Here is a 22,828-nt window from a genome sequence, read left to right as displayed (position 1 = left end):
AGCTGTCATCTGCGCACCCGCGGAGTGCTCCGTTCACCAGCGAAGGCGAATTCCTGCATGTTCCTAACTGGGTGGACTGTACCGTAAGTGTAGGAAATACCCGCTCGGTACCATCCACACCCGCCCTTTAAAACTTTCTAGTGTGGGCTCGTGTGAAAGTCTCTGGCTTTTCCTAAGCTTTTTCTCAGTGAGGCATCTGTTTGAAGGCCAGCCTGACCCTGCGGGGGAATCAGTCTTAGTTGAGTACCCTCTTCGGGTTAATCTGATTCTCTCTTCTTTATCTATGCAGTTGTGTGGCCCGGGGTCTCCTCCCCAGTGAGGGCCACGCCTGGAGGGAGGGCGGGGGAGCCGGGGAAGGTGCGGGCTGAGCTTAGCAAAGGCACGTACTTCGTGGGCGTAGAAGGAGAGTTGTTGTAGAAGGCACTGGGGTCTTGGCGTTCCCGAGGCTTGTGCTTGGTGTCTTACTAACCAGACTCCCCAGGCGGTACTTCCCTGCACCTTTAGCGTGAAGAGACTTTGGCTTTGAATGTAAACATAAGCAGGCTCTGAACCTGTGACAACGTTAGCATTTTCCAGTGCTGATAGCTCGCCTTTCTTTCACGGTTCTTCACCTTCTACTTCTCACCCCCATCGCATTTAGGACTTGAACCCCATGCTGCTTAAACCCTGGAGCAACTTATGTTGAACCATATTTGCTCAACGGTGTAAGTCAGATCTAAGTGCTTAAAAATGTTCACAAACCACTTGGATCTGCAACAGTTGACTTCCTAAAAAGTATAGAGCCAGAGCCTCCGATTGTCTGGGTCCCATAAATACGGACTCAGAGAGTTGACACGAACATCCAGTGCATGTCAGGCATGGCGCTGGGTCCGGGTGTAACAGATGCGGTGGGCGGTGGCACACCTGAGGGTGTTAACGTAGGCTGCTGGGTGCCGGGGTGCCCAGGGGAAGGACCACTGAAAGGTTTCCGGTGGCGTCCTTTCCCACGGGTTCTTCACTCCGGGTGAAAGATCATGCCCTTCGGGGGGACCTGTGCTGAGGAGAGGAGCCATCCGTGTGTTTGGGAGACGCCGGACGATGGGCGGACCCGGAGCAGAGGGAGCAGAGGTGCCTGTCAGGCCGCGGTGGGCATTGTGGAGACTGGACAGGCTGGCGCCTTGGGCATCCTCAGAGTCCACGTGAGCCTGCAGGCGTCGGCAGTGAAGCTGTTGGCAGACGCTGGGCAGCAGTGAGGGTGTGAAACCCAAAAGGCTGCCTATTGTTTCAAGAAATCAGGCATCAAAAGGAAGCAGAGAAGGGCCAGGGCACGGGTCTGCGTTTGTGCATGTGCATGTATGCAAGACGTGGCACTTGGTACTTTGTAGGCAGGAGGCAGAGGGTGAAGTTTCCAGACTCTTGGAAAAGGCAGTAGGGTCTGGAGCAGAATGGAGGCATTTTCCGTGAGGCGGGTTGAGCGCAAGTGAAGCTAAAGATACTTGGAGGCCCAGGGGAGGGAGAAAGGTGAGCTGGTTTGTGGCTGGTGACTGTGGTGCTTTCATTCATGAAACAAGTACTGGCGGCTGTTCAGTCCTATTGATGGTCGGTAACGTATCCTAAAGAGGTTGTCCCTGTTGTGGGTAAACTCAGCTGTGTGGGCTCCATAGCCCTGGTGGTGGGGCACACTTGGAGCTGCACCTGCCTCCCCTGGGTCCTGAGGTCTCTGCTGCAGGTGTTGCCCCCCCTTCCCCCCCAGCTCTGGCTGTCGCCTCACTAATCTAAACTTCCTTCTTTTCCGGTCCCCACCCCGCCCTGTGCTCCGCCCTCTGTGCTGGTCTTGTGGTTCCCAGCTCTTCATTCTTTCCTCCTGTGCCTACACCCCTTGCATTCACTATGTCCTGCTAGGTCTCTCACACGTGTCTTCTTCCTCCCCTGGCGACATTCCTTTAGGTCACGTGCCTGCCTCGTCACCTGGTTATTGCAGCCACTCCTCCCAGGTCACCTGGCTCATCATGGAGCCAACCCAGTCCATTCTTTGACACTGACAGTCAATCTTTCTAGAAAACCTGATCATGACTTACCTGCTCCCAGCCCTCCTGCCTTCCCTGAGAATAAAACTGCGTACACACAAGAGCATGTGCGCAGTGCATTTGTGCCCACCCAGCCCTTGGGAACACTGCTCTCCCCACAGCAGCATTGGCTTTGCCTCCTTAACCCTTTGAGTGCTGACCAATATCCTAGGAACTATGCTAAAATTGCCAAGGCATTTTTGCTGATTTTACAGCAGTTTAGGAAAAAAATTATGAATCGCAAGTAAATGAAGTTACGTATTCAAAAACTTAAGGAAACCTTTATTACATTGACATATTTAGCAATATCATCATCACTAATAAAAACAGACTTAGAACTGGACGCCATTTCGAAGCTTTGGTAGCACTCCCGGCACTTTGGTGAAAGACAGGAGGAGTGCGATTGCACTCCCCAGCACTCAAAGGGTTAATTGCTTTAAATTCACAAGGATTCCGCTCGTGTCCAGTGAGTCCTCACCTTCGTCAATAGGTTCTTGGACCTGCAGCAAAAGGACACGTCACAAAATCAGGTTTAGCACGGGCCCATTGACAGAAACCGGAGTTCGGTTCCTGTGACGTCCAGTCAGGCACCTGCTGTGTCCCTTCCCGGGCCTTTCCCATTGGCGGTGACCACGCATCGCCAAGCCAGACCAGATCTCCAGTGCACGGGGCAGTGCACTAAGTGTCCGTCAGTCCTCTGTCTTCCGCGCTGATACCCTGTGGCACCTGCTCACAGTAGCCTCCCTGCTCACTTGTCAGTGAGCCCAGAGTTGCTGCTTTTCATTGTCCCCTAATGTTTCATTGACTATAACAGAGTAAAAGGTGTGTGTGGAGAACAAGGTGTGTTTTTAATTAGAATGTTCATGTTCACACTAATTTGTACAAACCAAGAATGAAATGCAGAATTTTAATGTGTGTGGTTTTTTTTAAAGGTTATTCAGCTTCTAAAGGCTGGGAAGGCTAAGGAAGTGTCCTACAACGCACTGGCCTCGCACATCATCTCAGAGGACGGGGACAACCCGGAGGTCGGGGAGGCCCGGGAAGTCTTTGATTTACCTGTTGTGAAGGTCGGTAGCAAATACTTTGTACTACCCTCTGGAATGAAATTGTATGTAGGCAACACCCCATGATTTGTAGTGTATGTGTACATTGGGCCCAGCGACACCCATGCTGGAGGAAGCAGTCAGATCGCCACCTGTGACTGTGACCACAGACTGTCTTCAGGGGTCCTTTCCAGAGAGTCGGCTTCCTTCCGGGGCCCTTCCTGCAGCCTGAGGATACCCCTTCACAGTTGTCCCCCTCCCCTGTCCACCATCGCCCACCGAGTCCTGGTACCCTGCATTGCCCCCTGGCTTTGAGCATCCTCGGGACACGTCAAAGGAATACCTAGCAACTGGGTGTCTGAGCAGACCTGAGGGGCTCTGGGTGCTGCTGCTGAGAATGGCCCGGCTCATGTGAAGGCGTTCTGAATGCAGGAGGGTCAAAGTAGGGTCACCGATGTAGGTTCCTGATCCAGCTTAACTGAATTCCTGGGAGTTTGACTAGAGTCACACCATGTGAAGGTTCGCTGGCAAGGTGCTTTCTTTCGGCGAGGTGCACTTACCCAGCGAGTTAGCTCAGCATTCGGTAAAGTGATCAGATCTTCATGCAATAATTATCCCAAGTAGAGCCAGTCTGCATTTCATAAAATGTTTGATATTCCTGCACTCTGTCTGCAGAAGATAAACTTATGCTAAGTTGTTGGCGTCACCTAAAAAAAGGATGAAGGGTACTTCGCTTTCCAAAGTCCTTTTTTTTTTTAAAATATATGTTTTTTATTGATTTCAGAGAGTAAGGGAGAGGGAGAAGAGATAGAAACATCAATGATGAGAGAATCATTGATCGGCTGCCTGCTACACGCCCCCTACTGGGGATCGAGCCCACAACCTGGACGTGTGCCCTGACCAGAAATCAAACTGTGACCTCCTGGTTCACAGGTTGACACTCACCCACTGAGCCAGGCCAGCCAGGCTCCGAAGTTCTTTTAAGGGAGTGACAGGAACAGTGCGGAGCAGTAGCAAGGTGCTGCTGCACGAGAGACTGCCCTTCTGTGTTTGTGTCCTGTCTGGTGCACCTAGTCGAATCTCAGTAAATATCTGGTGTGTGAGCTAACGCAGGAGTGTGTGTGTTTCAGCTGGTGAAGTCCTCCAGTCGTCGGCTGGCTAAACCGGGCATCACTAGATTTTTACATAGTGATTTCATGAAGCAGAGCTATCAGTATAGTGATTTATGTACTTCTTAAAATTAAATATAAAAAATATAAGGTAAGATAATTTAAAAATATGTAAAGTATAATTTAAAAATATGTAAAGTACCCCCAAAGGTAGTGATGAACTTACGGTTTTATAATTTGAGTTTTAGAATTCATAAAAAGTTACCTTGCATGGTGTACTGACATCGTGTCTGTTTGGCTTCACTGGGAAAACGCACTAGTTCAGACCTCATTTGATTCGGGATCAAGAAGGACGGAGGGGCCAGTGCAGGCTGCTTGGGGCGGGCGGGGACCTCAGTTGGCAGGACCATTTCCAGCCGGCCTCGAGGCTTAAGAAGTAATGCGTGGAATTAAACTTTTATGCATAATTTTAGGCTTTCTCCTCGGGCATTCACAGCGAGCCTTTGGCCCTGGTGTGCCTGCTATTTGAATACCATTGCTGCAGTCTGGGTGCTTCGTGGTCAGTTATAACCGAGCCTTTAGTGCAGCGGTTCTCAACCTGCGGGCCGCGACCTCTTTGGCGGTGGAATGACCCTTTCACAGGGGTCGCCTAAGACCATCCTGCATCTCAGATATTTACATGACGATTCATAATAGTAGCAACATTACAGTTATGAAGTAGCCACGAAAATAATTTTATGGTTGGGGGTCACCACAACATGAGGAACTGTATTTCAAGGGCCAGAAGGTTGAGAACCACTGCTTTAGTGTCTGAGCAACACTGGTGGAGTATGTCACTTGGTGAGTTGGAAACAGCCTTTGATTGAGTCCTGTTTTCTTTTGCAGCCGTCCTGGGTGGTCCTGTCTGTGCAGTGCGGAACGCTCCTGCCGTATCCTTTTTGGGGGAAGTGGGGGAGGAGAGAGCATTGATGCCTGATGTGGGAATTGCTGGTGAGAAGTGGGTTCCATGGTGAACTGTGTTGTGTCCATCTTGTGTCCTGGCCGAGTGGACACAGCTGTAGGCTCCGGTTGTGCTGTTAACACTTCAGGGCTGGGAAGTAGATGATGTCATGCAGCCCCCTCCATTCTGCTCGGGGCTAGGCTGTTCCTGCGGACGCCTTTATTCCTTACTGCATCAGTGCTGACAGCGGGCATCCTATTGCATTAAGTATTTATAGGGACCTCAGATACACAGGAAGTATCCCTTTATGCTCAGTTCTTGGATGATATGCAGAACTTGAGCAAGTCTGGCCCAGAAATCCGATTTCTCATCCATTGTAAAGAGTTAAAGGAAATGGGTTTTGGTTTTATGGGGGGCGGGGGGGGGGCGTGTTTTCTTCAGGAACACAGAGAAAGCAGACTGGGAGTGGGGGTACTTCTGCAGAGGAGCGGTTAGTCCTGTGTGGGCTGGGCGCCCTCCTCACGGGCGCCCTCAGAAGGCCATCATCCAGCCACCACCTGCCATCCGGAGAAGCTCCAGGGTCAGAGTGGGCACTCGGGTCTCCAGGACCACACCCTCCACTTTCCCTTGTTCCCGCTTTGCTAAGTGTTTGCCAGCCGAGGGCCCAAGTGAAGGCAGGAGCATGGCAGTAGGGCTGGTGGCATGAGGGTGGGGTGCGCAGGGCCCTGCACGCTGCAGGCTCGGGTTTAGCGGGTCTCAGTCTGCCTGGGTAGGAGACCTCAAAGTGCAGTAGCGTTTCCAGTCTGATGATTCTCTTTGTTCACCCGTCTTGGTAGGTGGACTTTCTCCTATAGGGACAGGATTGCAACTACTCCACAGTCTTCAGAAGAGGCCGTGTGAGCTCAGGCCAGGCTGGCCTATGAGCACCTGAGCCCAGAGCCTGCGCAGGGACGGCCGTGCCCGGTTGGCTCACAGACACTCTTCAGGCAGGATTCTGAATGAATTTTAAAGTCAGAGCTTTAGGAGGAGCGTTGCTGGCTCTAGTGTTAGCAAGGGGGAGCTGATGCTCAGGGAGTCTAGCTTATTCTCACAGTTAGTGGAGGCATTAGCACCAGAGCTCAGGCCCTTCTACGAGGGATTCCTTGCTGCACAGCGAAAGGGATGCACTCGAGACTGGACTTGCTCTGAGATGCCCACTCTGCCCTGTGTATATGGGCATGTGCACGCCTGTGCTGGCTCTTGGGCCAGGTGCTTGGTGAGTGCCACGCTCACCGGCTTTGGGAGCGCTCTCATGGAAACCTCTCCTCTATGCTGTCACCGTCTCCCAGTCCCCTGTGCTCGGGTCACCTTGGTCTGTGTCTTCCTGTAGTGGATGAGTGTGAGTGTGAGTGAGTGTGCGTGAACTGCAGGTGACACTGATCTCATTGCATTGGAATCTTAATAACCGTCCATCAGAGTCAATGGATTTTCTCCAGAGTCCTGCCAGATCTTTTTTGGAGTCATAGCCTGCCTGTCTCAGGTGAGGACGCCCGCGGTCACTCTCGTGTTATCCGTGTTTGTGCACAAGCATTGCTGAGCTGCGTGCTCCATGGGGCACAGTTGTGTAACACTCATGCTTCATTTCCAGATGTGGGTGATGAGAGAAGGGAATAGTTAATGTTTTTTATTGTAATCTGTCCTCTCAACCCCCAGCTGAAAATACCCTCTAGCTATAAAAAAAAAACCCAAGTTGCTATTACTTGAACTTATTTTAAAACTACATAGAGAAATGTATCTAGAATCACTAGTCAGTGGACAGCGCCTCGGAACGCTGCTGTTCTGTGTGCTCGTGGTCCCATTCCGTGATCGGGGCCTCAGTGTTTTCGGGAAAGTGTTTAGCCCCAGCTTAGAGCAAGCCTTTGAGAAAGGGCACGTCAAGGATGTTAGTGAGATGAAAAGGAATTTAGATTGTAGTCTTGCTTTTTAAAAAATGCCTTTTTAATAGAGGATTATGGAACCAGTAATATTTAGTTGGAAATTGTGAGGTTATTGGCCAGACTCAGTTCTTCATATCAATGGTATCAGCCATCTAAGCAATAAGTAAGCTTACTTATGGTTACTGTGTTTTGTTTGCGTCTCTTGTAAATTCTGGAAGTGCTGGAAGATTATAAAATCCCTTCGTTTTGTTTTTGTTACATCTACTTAATACACATCCTTGAAAATTTGGCTTTTTTCCTCAAGAATAGGAGTTTTGTTGGTATTTGCGTTTTAGTGTTTTTCACGTTGGTGCCATAAATGCATATTTACATGGTGATCTTTAAAGTTGGCTAAAATGAAAGCCCTTTAATGATGGTTACTGTGGTCACATATTACTTTTTATTATTTTCCTTATACTTCTCTGTATGTTCCAAATTTAGAATAAACATCATAAAGCTTTTAAAGTGAAAAAAATTTTTACTATCACTTATCATGCATAAACAGTGTTCTCTGGCTAAAATGTGCATTTCACATGTAGTTGTATTTGTCTTGCTTGGATTTCTGGGTTTAGAGCTTCAAAGCCCAGTCCCAAGGCTCGAACTGAATGAGAAAGTGGGAGGAAGAGGCTGGTCAGAGAGACTGGGATGTCAGGGGCCAGGGCTGCAGTGATGTGGGGTTTACCAGGGCTGACTTGGGGAAATAAAGAAGCACAGGTCATTAGAATTATATAATTATTACATAGTCATTATTAGTTGAGTGCTAGAGAACACTTTCAGTCTTGAGAGGAAAAACTAACAGCTGCATTTAACAAAGGTCATGTATGTAGTGGATTATTATATAACTAGAGGCTTGGTGCACGGATTCCTGTACCAGTGAGGCTCCTCAGCCTGGCCTGCGCCCTCTTGCAGTCCGGGACCCCTCAGGGGATGTAGGACTGCCAGTTCAGGCCCGAAGGTCAGGCCCAAAGCCGGCAGTCTGACATCCCCCGAGGGATGTAGTAGTGCATGAAGCCGCAGGTGGCTGGGGAGGAGCCTGAGCCCAAGCCTGGGTGGGGCGCCACACTGCTCCCCCCCATCCCAGCCCCCCTGAGCCTGCTGCCACGGAGGCAGGAGAGGCTTGCTCTGCCACAGCTGCGCTCACCATCGGGCAGCTGAGTGGCGCTCCCACAGGAGCACACTGACCACCAGGGGGCAGCTCCTCTGTTGAGCATCTGCCTCCTGGTGATCAGTGCGCGTCATAGCCACCGGTCAAACAGTCAAATGGTTGAACGCTTGCTTAGGGTTTTATATATATAGATACACGTGACATGGAGGGTATGTAACATGTGCGCGTGAGTCCCGGGTCAGGTGGCACAGGTGCTGACCTCTGAGCTCAGAAGGGGGCAGCAGTGTGGACTCCAGGTTAGGACCCTTGGTGGAGGATGTCAGATTGAATGGGCCTGAAAGAATGGGCAGAATTGAAGTAAAAATGGGGCAGGGAGAGGGCTTTCCAAATAGAGCAGGTGGGAGGGGCCCCGAGGCCCTGGCAGCCTGTGCTGGTGCGGGGGGGGGGTTGGAGGGGGGCAGACGGGGGACTGAGACAGGGATCTGAGTGTGAACCTGATGAAGGAGCCAGCGGAGGGGGGCTGCTTTATGTTTCATTTTGGATTATAAATGTTTCCTAGAACATTTGGAAAACACAGGACAAGCAAACAAAATTAAACCCCTGAAATCTTGTAGGTGACACTAGTCTGGGAGCTGTTAGCTGACTGAGGGCAGGGGAAGGATGGGAGTTTATGGGAGGGACCGGTCCAGTCTTAGACCAGACAGAGGTTTGGATTTGGGTCAGCCCTGCGGGGTGGAGATACCGCGCTGAGGCCACTGACTGGAGCCAGGTGGGGCCTCAGGTACGGGGAGAAGCTGCGTTCACGGCGTGGGAGGTGCTTCCTCCTGAAGCCAGGGTCAGAGGCCCCCATTCCAGTGCTCTGGTTGGTGGTCGAATCATTGCTGGGTGTGAAACAGGAGCTGGTTTCTGAGGGCAGGTGAGGAAGCGGTGTGAGCGTGGCGTTTGGGGTGATCAGCTGTCTGCTGGAGGAAGGGGACTAGCGGGCAGATGACGGCAGTAGAGCTGGGCTAGCACAGAGGATGCTGGGGGAGGACCATAGGATTTTGGGAGCCAAAGTGAGTCAGACTTACCAGTTTTGCTTTTTTTTTTTTTTCTGGGAAACAGTAGTGCCCAGGTAAAGGCAAGGAGCATTCATTGGTAGCAGACAGTTGTTCTATGGCCCTGGACAGTGACAGGGCCGCTGATGGGCTCGGGGCCATCGTACAGGCTGGGGTCTAAGTAGATCTCTGTTCTGGGCTGAGAAGACAAAGGTGTGGTAATGGGTGGGGTTGGGGGGTGGTGGTATGGGAAGCTGCCCTCAGTCTCCTAGGTATACGCAGTCACGGGTCCTGTCCGGTGGTCTGGGAAGTGGCCCAGCTGGTGGGAGTATCGAGGTCCGAGTTGCATTCTGGGGTGTGGCTGGGTCTGTGGTGGACAAGGTGAATTTAGCAAGACCTTGGACAGGATTTTAAGTCCTTCGAGCAAATGCAATCGGACTAATAGCAATCGGAGTCCAGGCTCAGTGTTATGATCTCTGTAGGTTACTTACTGTGTTCTCAGTTTGTCACTTAGGGTGAGTGACTCTAAATTCCCAGTGTGCATCGGGCCAATGATAGAGACCTGCGCCCAAGCGCAGGGAGATGGCGCACACAAGGGGAGGGGCAGAGGCTTGCCTGCTAGTCGTTGGCGTGAAGAAGTCCTGATGAAAAGCATGCTGGGCACTGGTGTCCGAGGTGGTGGGAAATCCAGTTTTGAACTGCATTAACAAGCTCATGCAGTGGCTGACCACTTCCTTTGTGCCCAGGAGCCAAGCAAATGAGAGACTGTCGCTCAATGAGTCTGAGGGTGCAGACCTGTGAACTCGCACCACGTGTAACATGTACAAATGTCAGGTGTGGAATGGTTTACCGGGGGGTGGGGGTGGGGAGCCACTGCCATGCTTGGTCTGCATGAGGAGAGACCCTGGTGTCTGCCTCTCTTGGAACCCAGGAGGACTCCACCTCTCTGAAGGGACTGTGCTTTGGAGAGACCTCTGTCTTCCCATCAGGGGCTTGTACAACTGAGCTCTGTTGGAGTCCTCCCGCGCTCCCCAGGGACAGCAGGGAAGGGTACTAAGCAGTGGAAGTTGGGGAGCAGGCACCCTGCCTCTGACCCCACGCTGGTGCAGGCCGAGGCCTGTTGTTGGGTGCTGGGTAGGTTTCAGGGAAGAGGCCGAGACAGGTGGGGACACGGTTTAAATCTGGAGGACAGAAAATAAAAGCCCTTTTCATTCTGTATGTCAGACTGCCTACCCATGTGCCTCCCTGTACTCGGTCCTGTGAAAGATACCAAGGACATGTAAGACTCGGGCCTCTAATGAATGGGATTCTAGTTTGTAATCAAGGCTGGGCAAGGAGCTTTCATGTGGGCTAGAGCCAGGGAGCATTTGAAGTGTGAGCTCAGGGAGAAGCTGGGAAGGGCAGCACTCACTTAGGGCACGCAGGTGAGTCAGCATCTTCTCTGCTTTAAGCTGAGGGGACGAGGCGGGGCGGAGGGGGGAGGACAAGCAGGTGGGTACCTGTGAGCAGCTTGCTGTGGGGCCAGGGCAGCGGCAGCCGAGCACCTCCTTGAGGGGTAGCAGCGAGGGGTGTGTGTGTGAGGCATGGGGACAGCAGGTGTGGCAAAGAGTGTTGCTTAGTTCCGTAGGCAGGGTGGGCACACGTGTGGGCGTCCTACCAAGAGGAAGAGGCCCTGGCAGCCAGACAGGTCAGGAAGGGCTGGAGACACATGTTCGCTTTTTTTGAATTTTAGCCTGAAGGCACTGAGCAGACATTCGGCTTCATTATAGAGATAGTAGATTTGAGTTTAGAAAGTTGCTTTAAAAAAAAAAGTACTTTTCCCCAGTTATAAAATTTGGAAAATACAGAAAAGTATAAAAAATGAAAACAAAAATGTCCCCATAATCCTGTTCCCACTAGTGTAAACATTTTGGTGGGGAAAGAAAGCCTTCGTCGTTAATAGCGTGCGGCACAGCTGCAGTGGATGCGCTGTGGGGTTAGGTCCTTGCACTCTGACTTGGGCTGGCGAGTGTTGCTCATGGCGGCTGTCCCACTTGACGGTGTCCGAGGTCCCGTGTCTGACCAGGTCTCCCTCCTCCCGCAGCTCTTTCCCCAGCACGCCACCGCATCCCGCGAGGCCACGTGAGGCCAGACGCAGGGCTCGGGCCAAGCAGGGCTGGGGTTAGAATTACTGCATTCAGTAAAACAAGTAATACCTCACCAAGGCCACATGTGGCCAAGTCTTTGTAGTAAAGGCACATCTAGGTTATGTTTTTAATTTCACTTTAATAAAGATTATGTAATGATTCATCAGAGTAACCTCTATTGTCATATAATTAAATCTTACTCTCCAAGATGCTGCAGGATACAAATGTTTTTGTGAAAACCTCTAATGAAAATAATCTTTTGATCCAATTTTCTGAAATGTCACATTGGCTTACTAAATTGAACAGATGCAAAATAATGGTTCTATAAAATTGATGTGTTCTTGTTAGTATTCACAGAGCAGTGTGGAATGTAAAATAATTTCTAGACTTATTTGTAAAATGGATGAGAGTAGATGTAGAATATTAGATTTTTGGCAAGCTGAATAATAGCAATTAAAAGGAAAAAAATGCAGTTTACCAATACTTTTTAAAAATTAACATGAGACAGTTCAGAATTCTTAATCATAATCCTCAATTTATAATAAACTAGAGGCCCGGTGCATGATATTCGTGCACAGGTGCAAAGGGTCCCTCAGCCCAGCCTGCACCCTCTCCAATCCAGGACCCGTTGGAGGATGTCCGACTGCCTCTCGCAATCCGGGACTGCTTGCTCCTAACCACTTGCCTGCCTGCCTGATTGTCCCTAACCTCTCTGCCTGCCTGCCTGATCTCCCCTAACTGCTCCTCTACCGGCCTGATCACCCCTAACTGCTCCCCTGCTGGCCTGATCACCCCTAACTGCCTCTGCCTTGCCCCACACCCAGGACCCAGGATTCCCTCCTCCGGCTGGTCACAGGCACCCGGGACAAGGGCTTCCCTCCCTCTGGCCAGCCACAGGCACCCAGGACCTGGGTTGGCTTCTCCCGGGCTGGCCGCAGCCACAGGAGACTGTGGGCGGGAACCTTCGCCCAGGCTGCAGCCACAGACGCTGGCTCCCAGGACCACAGGGCGGGCAGCTTGTCCCTCTCCCGGGCTGCAGCCTGGCTGGTCCCCATGCCTCTCTCCCCAGTGTTGAGTGTCTGAGCCATGAGGGCATGACAACCATTTGCATATTAGCTCTTTATTATATAGGATTATCTAGAAAAGGTTGAAGTGGTCAATGATATTTTAGAATTAACACCAACACCTTTATTTTTTTTTTAATGTTTTTCTTTCAGACTCTGAAGTTTTAATTTTTAGAAATTATTTTTGGCAGTAACTGCCCTTAGAGAATCCCATAGAGCAGAGGGAAAATGTTGTCTGGGCTCAGAGAGATGGGGTGTCAGAAGCCAGCTTTTCCGATTATTGGCTGCCAGTTTTTGTGACTTTGTTTCCTTACCTGCTTCCCTTGGCCAGGAGGGTGAGGGGCAGGGAGAGGCAGTGCACAGGTCCTGGTGCACAGTAGGCAGGCAGGGAAGGGAGCTGTCTGTTGTCAGCCAGGGCCTGTTCACAGCACCAGCGCGAGCTGGAGCCTGCTCCCCCTCAGAGTGTGGCGCTGTCTCTGAGGCTTGTCTTGCTTCTCTCTCTGTGTTAAATAGAAGTCACGTTTTCCCGAGTTTGCAGAGCACTGTGTTTGTGTCTTTATTTGACCCATTTCATCATTAGCTTTTGTGACCGGTTGTGACTGAGGAGCGTCTTGATTGGGATGTTGACGCTGCTCTTGTTTAAATGCTTCGCAAGTGACTCAGTTAGATGGTGGAGTGTGGACTAGTGTTTTCTTATTCATTTGGTGACAAGGCAGAAAAAGTGATGTCTGTAAAACTGTGATGTAGGACTGCAGCTTCTTAGCACTATAAACAAATAGCAAAAAGCTTGTTTGGTTTTCCCACTAATACGCCGGTTAATTTCACTTAATGGAGAAATGTAGATAAAGCGGAACTGTCATTTGTCACCATGTAAACAGACACGCAAAGACCAAATGTGTGACATGAGCCCTGTTTCGGATTCACCAGGTGTCACCTGAAGACAGGAGCGCCCTGTGGGCCCTGCTGACCTTCTACGGGGGCGCCTGCCAGCTGAGCCTCAACAAGAGGTGCACACACCTGGTCGTGCCGGAGCCGAAGGGGGTAAGCGCTTCCTGTACGTGCGCCTTTTCTCTGTCCCCTCAGCGTTTCCGGGAGGCATGTGGTCTTGACTTCTTTTCTGTTAATCCTTAGATTCCATTCATAAATGCTGGTTAGGTTCGTTCATGTTGTTTATGCCCAGCTTTATTCCACAGAGGGTGTGAGGTGATTATAAATTTCATTTGGAGCCAGATGTGTCTTCTGCATACAAAGAAATTGTGGGTTATTTCATGGAGAAAATAGGAAAGTGTTTTGAATCTCTGGAGTTTCCTTTCAAGTCCAGTAAAACAAGTTCATTTTCATTTGTGAAAATATATACAGGGTGTCCCAAAAACAGCTGAAAGCTCTCATTGATGTTTCTTTTCAGATTTAACCCATTGGAATTATAACTGGCAGCCAGAGTGTGTGTGCATTTTTGGGGGACACCCTGTATTTTTAGTCCTTGTCACAATTTTTAAAATGGCCTTGTCCCAAACCTAATTACAAACACACATTTAGTGACTTTTCATGTATAATCTGGAAGATGTGTAGTTATGTTTATCTGGGTAAGCACAGGGCTCTCATCCCTAAACACTGGTTGGGCCTCAGGTCACCCACGTCCGCAGCAGCGGCCTCCCGGGGGACTTGTGGGAATGCAGACTGTGCCCGGCCTGGCCCCTTAAATCAGAGCCTGGTGAGGCTGCCCGCAACCTGCTGAGCCCCTCCCAGGGAGCCGGGCACACTGACATCCCCGGGCCGCTTTGCTGTGGAACTCACACCTGTCCCTGTGCACAGCGGCGTGTGGCCGAGAATCAAGTACAGTGTTCGTAGCAGACAAGTCACATACCAGCCCTTCCTCCAGTCCTTACGCCTCAGTGTTTCCTCTGAGTGCCTGCTGCAGGAGGAGTGGGGGAGGCGGCAGAGCCCGTGGCATAGGAGTCCCTGTCACCTCTGCGCTGAGCCGCCGTTCCTGGTCCTGCCAGTGTCCTGGCGAGAAAAGGAACTGGACCCCAGCGAGTTTGGTTGTGACTTAACCAGCCACACAATCCAAGAAGAAACTTTTTCTGTGAAAATTCAACATATGAATCTTAAAATGGAAGTAAAAACTTGTATTTTGTGTAAAAGTTTAAGAGGAAAGTAGCATGCTTTGGTTAAATAGTGGGGGGTTCTTTTTGTATCTGATTTTTGGCTTAGAATAGCCGTGGGCAAACTATGGCCCGCGGGTCGGATCCGGCCCGTTTGAAATGAATGAAACTAAAAAAAAAAGACCGTACCCTTTTATGTAATGATGTTTACTTTGAATTTATATTAGTTCACACAAACACTCCATCCATGCTTTTGTTCCGGCCCTCCGGTCCAGTTTAAGAACCCATTGTGGCCCTTGAGTCAAAAAGTTTGCCCACCCCTGGCTTAGAATGAATCACTTCACTTCAGTAGCTAGTTTGTCTTCAGAAGCAGGCAGGTGAGATGCTGTTAACCGACGTCTTCACAGACTGGTCACATTACTCTTGTTTAAATGTCCACTTCCGCCGAAACCAGTTTGGCTCAGTGGATAGAGCGTTGGCCTGCGGACTGAAAGGTCCTGGGTTCGATTCTGGTCAAGGGCATGTACCTGGGTTGCGGGCACATCCCCGGTGGGCAGTGTGCAGGAGGCAGCTGATCGATGTTTCTCTCTCATCGATGTTTCTGACTCTCTATCTCTCTCCCTCTCTGTAAAAAATCAATAAAATATATTTAAAAAAAAAATAAAAAAAATAAATGTCCACTTCCTTCCTCTGACCTCTGGTCATTACGCACCCTGGCCAGTCGGAGAGCCCTCTGCTGTCCCTGCCCCCACGGGCTCCTCAGCCGGTGTTGGCCTCGGACTGCGGTCCGATGCCCTGCAAGGAGGCTCGCCCTGGGCCCTCCCCTCGTAGACAACTGACTAAACCTACCCATCCGCTCAGCACCGCGGTATGTTGCCTTCTCATCAGGCAGAGATGTGCTCCTCTGGGTCTCAGGTAGTGAGCTCAGGAAGCACTAGAGAGCAGTGAGGAGAGCGCTCCGATCCCCGGTGTCCTGCAGACACCCCCACAGGCATCGCCTTGTGCCAGTGAAGCTAGATTAGATGGCAGACATTCACTTCCTTCATGAGAGAGTGTTCCGTAGGATTCCTAGCTCTGCTCTTGTATCTAAAACATCCTTTATATTAAACACAGCCTCTGGATGAGACTGTCCTGACCACTGAGACAGGGTTTGCTTGGGGCTCAGCCCCTGCGGGAGAGGAGCGGGGGCTCGGTGTGCGGGCCGTAGTGCTGAGCGGGAATGCAGGGTCGGGCTGTGCTGCGGCTGACCGCTGTCTGTGCTGCTCTCTGTCCTAGGAGAAGTACGAGTGTGCCCTGCGGAGAGCAAGTATCAAAATCGTGACCCCCGACTGGGTCCTGGATTGCATATCCGAGAAAACCAAAAAGGATGAAGCGTTTTATCACCCTCGCCTGATCGTTTATGAAGAGGAGGAGGAGGAGGAAGAAGAGGAGGAGGAGGTAGACAATGAGGAGCACGGCTCCCCGAACGAGGGCAGTACGGATGACAAGTCGAGCCCTGCCAGTTCTCAGGAAGGGTCCCCTTCAGGGGACCAGCAGTTCTCTCCCAAGTCAAACCCTGAGAAAGCTAAGGGGGAGCTCATGTTTGACGATTCCTCAGACTCATCCCCTGAGAAGCAAGAGAGAAACCTGAACTGGACCCCTGCGGAGGTCCCCCAGGTGGCGGCGGCAAAGCGCAGGCTGCCTGTGGGCAAGGAGCCCGGCCTGATCAACCTGTGTGCCAATGTGCCGCCCGTCCCCGGGGGCATCCTGCCTTCCGACAGCCGTGGGGGCCTGATGGCCTCGGGACCGAATCTCCAGAGTTCTGAGAGGTCAGACATGCTGGCCGCCTGGAACCCCGCCGTGCGGACGCTGAGAAGCATCCCTGGCAGCGCCGACGGTCAGCAGGTGAGCAGGCCGTCCAGCGTGGCCCACGTGAGTCTTTCTTCAAGTCCATTCACTGATTTTTTTCATCTAGTTTGCTCTCACTGTTACTTTGTATGGGCTTCAGGTGCGCAGCACAGCGGTTAGACTGTGTGTTACATAGTGACCCCTCTATTCCCAGCCCCGCTCCCCGCCACATCACAGTCATCACACATTGCTGACTGCACTCCCCATGACTCCCCGTGACTGTCCGGCAACCGCCATTCTGTCTTTCTTAGTCCGTCACCTCCCGCCCTCTGCAGCCTTCAGTCTGTTCTCTGTGTCTGTGAGTTTGTTTCTCATTTGTTTTGTTTTTTTTAAAAACTTACCTTTATTGTTGAAAGTATCAGAGAGTCCCCCCCACCCCCCGCATTGACCCCTCCATGTTTGTTTTGTTCTTTAGATTCCACATAAGTGAAGTCATAAGGTATTTGTCTTTCTCTGTCTGACTTACATAGTCACTCCTTTAAAACAAAAATGTAAATCTGGGATTTTCTAATTGGATCTCAGTCTGTTGCAGTGTCATTTATCATTTTTGCTTTCGCAGAACAATTGGCACACTTGCAATATGTACTTGTGTGAGAACTTGAGTCTGTTGTGTGTGTGTATATATCTCAGTGTCAAGTGTGCGTGGAGGCGAAGCCCCACCCGGCCGACAGGACCAGGCTCGGGTGCCCGCTCTCCTGCAGGAAAGGTCTCCTCCTGTTTGGCTGGAGGTTAGCTGGGCCACAAAAGGGGTGAACTCTGCTAGCTGCCCTTCACTTGCTCGCGATGAGCTTCACCTGGATGAGTAACAGCATCCTCCCCTCCACTCCTCAAAGGGCCTTCATCTCTGCTTGCAGTTTTGCGATTGGAACTTGTTGGTACAGATTGGACCTTAAGAGTTTTAGTAGATGTTTTCAGTTTAACACAGAGGTAGTTGGGAGGTATAGCAGGCCTGCTTGCCTTTCTGTGAGCACCGAGACAGATGGTAAACAAAACAGACAAGTCTCCTGCTCTTGTTTTAGGTGAAGACAGACAGACAGCAGACAGCTCTGAGCGGAACGGCTTCCGGTGGGTCTGGGTGTTGAGACAGTAAGAGGGCCACACTAACCACTGGGGTGCAGGCTGCTATGGGTGTGGTGGTGGGGGCCTCAGGAGGAGGTCCGTAAGCAGGGCTTCAGCCCCGGAAGCCGGGGAGAGTGTTCCCGCCAAGGATCCACACCTGTGAAGAAGGAAGGACCATGAATTCACTGGGCTGTAAGGGAAGGAAGTCAGGAAAACCGGAACTCAGGCACGTGAGCGAGTGAGTGGGTCTGGTGGCCCACGCGAGGAGTGCGCTGCCTCTACGGAGGCCTGGGGCTTGGTTCGGCCGCCAGATACACACTTCCTGTTAGAAATCACAGGGCCACGGCCATGATAGCGGTGGTGGGTTTGAAGTCTGTATTGGTTAGACATGCATTGAGAAGTGTCCTTTCCCTCTCTCCCTCCCTGGGTAATGGATAGTGTGTGATTCTCGGGGTGCTGGGAGGCGGGCTCCGGAGTTCCTGGGAGCGAGGCAAGGTGGGGCCACAGGGGTTTGAGGAGGGTAGCGGGTCTGGAGCTGTGGATAGAGACTCTGGGCCCGCACTCCTGCCCTGGTTAGGGCCCTGCTGGCAGGTGGCCATGGTGACCGTGCTCAGGGTAAATAAAGCAGGTGCCCACCTTGAACCGGGCCAGGCAGGGGGGCGAGCAGGTGTGTTCAGAGCTCACATGTTCCACTAGCAATTTTGTTTTACTTATTTATTTTTTTTTCAGGAAAGCATTTATTCTAGAAACTTTGGGGGAGAATCAATGTTCTTGCCTTTTTTAGTTGCTAGGACCCATTTGCACTCTTTGGCTCATCGTACCTTCCTTAAGTCACTCCAATCTTGCTTCCATTATCATCTACTCTCCACTAGCAATTTTGGAGGAATTGCTGGCAGGTCACATTCTGCCTGTCATGTTTAGTTTGGTCCAAATAATTTTTAAAAATGTTATTTATTTGCCTAAGTCATGAGCTTCTCCCTGAAGAGGGGCTTTTGGGCCTGTCTGGACAGCGGTGGGATGGAGCTGCATGGCGCTCGCATCTGGCTGCTGACATCCTCCTGGCTGAGCAGCTGCTGCCCTTCCGGACCCAGGGCTCCTGCGGTGCGGTTCCCATGCTCCGTCTGTCCCCACCCACTGTCCCATCCCACCATCCCACCATCCCACCCCACTGTGTGCACCTGCCTGGGCCCTGGGCGCTGGAGAGTGACTGGAAGTGAGCGGCTAAGGGGACGGGAGTAGGGCCCGCTGTCCCGATGGCGCTGAGCTGGGAGTGAAGGGCTTGGGGCATTGGGAAGGCCCCTGAGCGGGCTGGGCACAGGGACTTGGGGAGAGCAGAGTGGTGGCCAGAGGCAGCCTCGGGGTGGGGGAGGAGGTGAACCTGAGGGATGTGGGGGAGGCTGGGAGCTGGGCTGGGCTGGGCTGGAGAGGCAGGATGCGCCTGAGGGGTGTCCTCAGGGCTGGTGTGGGAGCAGAGAGCTGCAGTGCCCCTAGCGCTGAGGAAGTGCCACTTTCTCCCTTCAGGGCAGGGATTGGGGGGCGGGAGTAGTCTGCGAAGTCGGGCAGAAACGTGTTCTCACAGGCGGTGGGTCCCACGCTCCCTACATTTATATTTGCACGTAGAGATAAGTGGTGTCATTTTAATGAAGTGACTCAGCAACGACTTTGGGCACATCTCTGCAGGTAGGATGTTAAGGGACGACTCGCTGGCTGGATGCCTTCCCTAAGGGGACACCAGAAAGGCCGTCCAGGCTGTGCGAGGTTTGATCACCGACGCCGGTGGCAGGGAATCTGAGTTTCTCAGCAATGTAGGAATATTAGGTCATTGTGCTGCTGGATGTGAAGAAAATGAATTTCTGACATGTTAGAGATACAAGACATACTTAATATAAAATTGGATCAGGGAGTTGAGGAAACATGGCTAACCATCAAAATCCTGTTTAAATTGCACATTTTTAATGGTTAGGAGCCATGTGGCATGTAGCATAATGCCTTCTATATTAAGTGATTTAAATAAAGACTGGCAGTTACGTCCGGAAAATTCTTGACATTATTAAAATTGTTGGCAGTGTGGCAGGTTATGATATCAAGCAGTGAAAAGTCTGTCTTTTTCCCTCGATTCCTGGGACTGACGTGTCCACCCGAGTAGGGGATGGAGCCTATGGGTACAGGGTGTTCTCACTGGCGTCCGGCACCGCTGGCCTCCTGTGCACGGCTCCCACGCCTTCTGTACCCCCTCCCCGCTCTGCCCTCACCGCAGCCTCAGCCCCTCAGATGGTGGCCCTCTCCATGGGGCCAACCCTGCCGTCCTGGCTGCTCTGGGAAGTCAGAGCTGAGGGGGGACCAGCCTCTGGCTCTGGGCATCCCAGCTGGCCCTCCTGACAAGCTCCATTCGTGAAGGTCCACTTAGGTCTGGGGTTGGAGTGCAGGTGGCAGGGGGCAACCCGTTGTTTCAGTGCTTTCCGATGTGCCTGACAGCGTTTATTTCCTTGTTAGCCATCAGCTACCCAACATGGGTGTTACTTCTGAGGGCGAAAATACATGCACCAAATACAACACCTCAAAGGTACCAAAGGCTGTAGAATGACAAACTCCCAGATGTGGCCACTGCCCTGCCCAGTGGTGGGGACGCTCCCTGCTGATCTGCAGACACAAGCAGGGGTCCCTCCACACAGCACACCTTCCTGTGGCGCTGCTGTGCTGGCCGCGGGCCGAGCTCAGGGTCAGGCCCTGCCCCTGCTGAGTGCCGGTGACACCTGTGCATGCGGAGAATATGGCGGTCCTGCTTCTACATCCTCTTTCGCTGTTTTCTATTGAGAGCTCAGCAGGGGCTTTTTTCTTTTAAATATTTTAAAATTGATTTCAGAGAGAAAGGAAGGTGGAGAGATAGACACATCATTGATGAAAGAGAGTCATTGATCGGCTGCCTTCTGCATGCCCCCTACTGGGGATAGAGCCCACCACCCGGGCCTGTGCCCTCACCGGGAATTGAACCATGACCTCCTGGTTCATACGTCAACATTCAACCACTGAGCCACACCGGCCGGGCAAGCAGGGACGTGTTTGAAGCACCAAGAGAATCTCCTTCTGGGGGTGTCTTACCTGTGACTCCAGGCCCCCAGCTCTGGAGTTGGACTTATTTCTGGTTGAAACACAGTTGTTTCATCACTAAATCCAGAGCTGTCACCCTTGCAAGTTATAGAACTTGACGTTTGGAGTCCGTGAAGTGGGAGATACGTGGTGAAACATAGTTGTCATTTTCGTGGCGCTCTGGTTACTGGTTCCTGTTGACCACAAGAAGCTGAGCACATTGGGATGGTCCATGCGTGATGTGTTTCTTTTGTTCTGTTCAGCACTGGGAGGACACCAGTCACCTGCCCGCCACTGGCTGGGGGCCGCTCCTACCCGCGCCCCCTCTCCCCGTCCCGGTGTATCCAGAGCCCTCAGCTGTCACAGTACTAGGCAGCGTGAATCTGAGAGGTGGCCTGGCCTGGTCAGGAGCATTTGGCCATCTAAAGCTCCAGGGCGTTGGGGGAAGGCTGGCCATTTAAACAAGCTGCCGGTGTTTCTCTGTCCCTCAGAGCAGTGACCACAGATGAGAGGCTGGCGTTCTGATGGGGGGCTGCGGTCTGGGGAGGCTTGTCGGTGCTCTCACGGGGAGGTGGTGGTCACGTCCGACTCCCACGGGACCCCTTCTTTGTTGGCAGCTGTGGGAAGGAGGTGTGGGGGGGCTGAGTCTGGCTGGGGTTCCTGAGCCTCGCTCAGTTAGGGAAGGTCGGGGCAGCCTGGCCAGCGGCCCAAGAAGAGCACCCCTTCCCCTCTGCCTTGTGTTTGCTGCCCGCAGGCTGGGGCCTGTAAACATATCTGCCAGGTGGGGCTTCGGCTTGTCAGCGTCAGTTCTGTAGCTTATTCGTTTACCTGCTGGGTTTTAGCTCTGGGTGACTTCACATACCGTATTTTTCCGTGCATAAGATGCTATTTTTTTCCTGAAATCGTTAGACTGAAAATCAAGGGGCATCTTATACACGGAAGTCAGCTGAGGAGGAAGCCGTGAGGGTGCACAGCTGCCCATACCTTGTCAAACAGGCCTCCTCCAATCATGAGCCTTATTGTTTATTGACGTCAGCCGATGCTGTAATTGGAGGTGGAGAGTGCAACAGGGACCTGAGCGTTCTGAGGCTATAAGATGTCAGAAATAAAAAGGTAAATACCGGTAAGCGACCGTCTTACTCTGCAGAATTCAAACTGAATGTGATCAGCTGTGCAAAGAGCATGGCCATAGAGCAGCAGAGAGACAGTTTGGTCCTCCCATGATCAGGCTGTGGAGAAAACAGGAAGAACAGCTCCTTAAGATGCCAAAAAAGAAGAAGGCCTTAAGAGGAAAACCAGCAAAATGTTTAAAATACTGATTTCTTAATTTTGGGTTGGAAAAGCGGAGGGCATCTTATACATGGGTGCATCTTATACACGGAAAAATACGGTACTTTATTGACGTTGGTGATGTTTTTTAAATAAATACAAAGGAAAAGGCTGTGTTCTTGAAACTTCCCCTGGTTTGCAGCTTGTTGCCAGTTAGGTGAATATTAAAGGGCCGTGTAAATAAATACACTGTCATTCTTAGTTGATATTAATACGTTTCAGGAACAGTGGGTGACTTTGCCTTTTTCTTGTTTTCTAGATCTTACAGTCCCTTTCAGCACCTACAAAACATATTGAGCAGCAGGTGAATCACAGCCAACAGAGCCACGCGAACACCAATGCAGTGCTCTTCAGCCAAGTGAAAGTGCCTCCGGAACCACAGCTGTCCCAGCAGCCGCCGCAGCATCCCGTCCTGCACCTGCCACCCCAGCAGATCATGCAGCTTCAGCAGCCACCGCAGATTCCACAGCAGCAGCCACACTCGTTCCCGCAGCCCCAGCCAGTCCCTCCGCACCCGTTCCCACAGCCGCAGCCTCACCGCCCGCAGCAGCTCCAGCCCCTGCAGCAGCAGCATGCCCTGCAGCACCAGCTGCACCAGCTGCAGCAGCAACAGCTGGCACAGTTACAGCAGCAGCAGCTGCAGCGCCTGCACCACCAGCAGCAGATGCAGACGCACGCCGCACAACACCTGAGTCAGACGCCGCAGGTGCTGCAGCACCAGGCTTCGCAGCACCAGGCTCCACCCCTGCAGCCTCAGCAGCCACACCTGCCCCAGCAGCCTCACCTGCCCCAGCAGCCACCCCTGCCCGCGGCGCCACACCTGCCCCAGCAGCCACCTGCCCCAGCAGCCACACCTGCCCCAGCAGCCTCATCTGCCTCAGCAGCCTCATCTGCCCCAGCAGCCTCACCTGCCCCAGCAGCCTCACCTGCCTCAGCAGCA

At 51.9% G+C, this 22,828-nt stretch overlaps 1 protein-coding gene across 1 annotated transcript in view; it reads left to right on the top strand.

Moving 5' to 3' along the window:
• PAXIP1 (PAX interacting (with transcription-activation domain) protein 1) overlaps positions 1 to 22,828 on the top strand; it is a 44,346-nt gene that overhangs the window by 5,946 nt on the left and 15,572 nt on the right. Inside the window, exons 2-7 of the mRNA XM_015566149.1 lie at positions 2,978 to 3,112; positions 5,083 to 5,126; positions 6,593 to 6,656; positions 13,352 to 13,465; positions 15,802 to 16,437; positions 22,148 to 22,696. Of these exons, the coding sequence (XP_015421635.1) occupies positions 2,978 to 3,112; positions 5,083 to 5,126; positions 6,593 to 6,656; positions 13,352 to 13,465; positions 15,802 to 16,437; positions 22,148 to 22,696 (1,542 nt within the window). The remainder of the gene's footprint in view (positions 1 to 2,977; positions 3,113 to 5,082; positions 5,127 to 6,592; positions 6,657 to 13,351; positions 13,466 to 15,801; positions 16,438 to 22,147; positions 22,697 to 22,828) is intronic.

This window comes from Myotis davidii, unplaced genomic scaffold, assembly GCF_000327345.1.
Source record: "Myotis davidii unplaced genomic scaffold, ASM32734v1 scaffold1182, whole genome shotgun sequence".
NCBI lineage: Eukaryota > Metazoa > Chordata > Mammalia > Chiroptera > Vespertilionidae > Myotis > Myotis davidii.
Note: the sequence above shows the minus strand (reverse complement) of the source record. Positions and strands in the feature narration are given on the sequence as shown.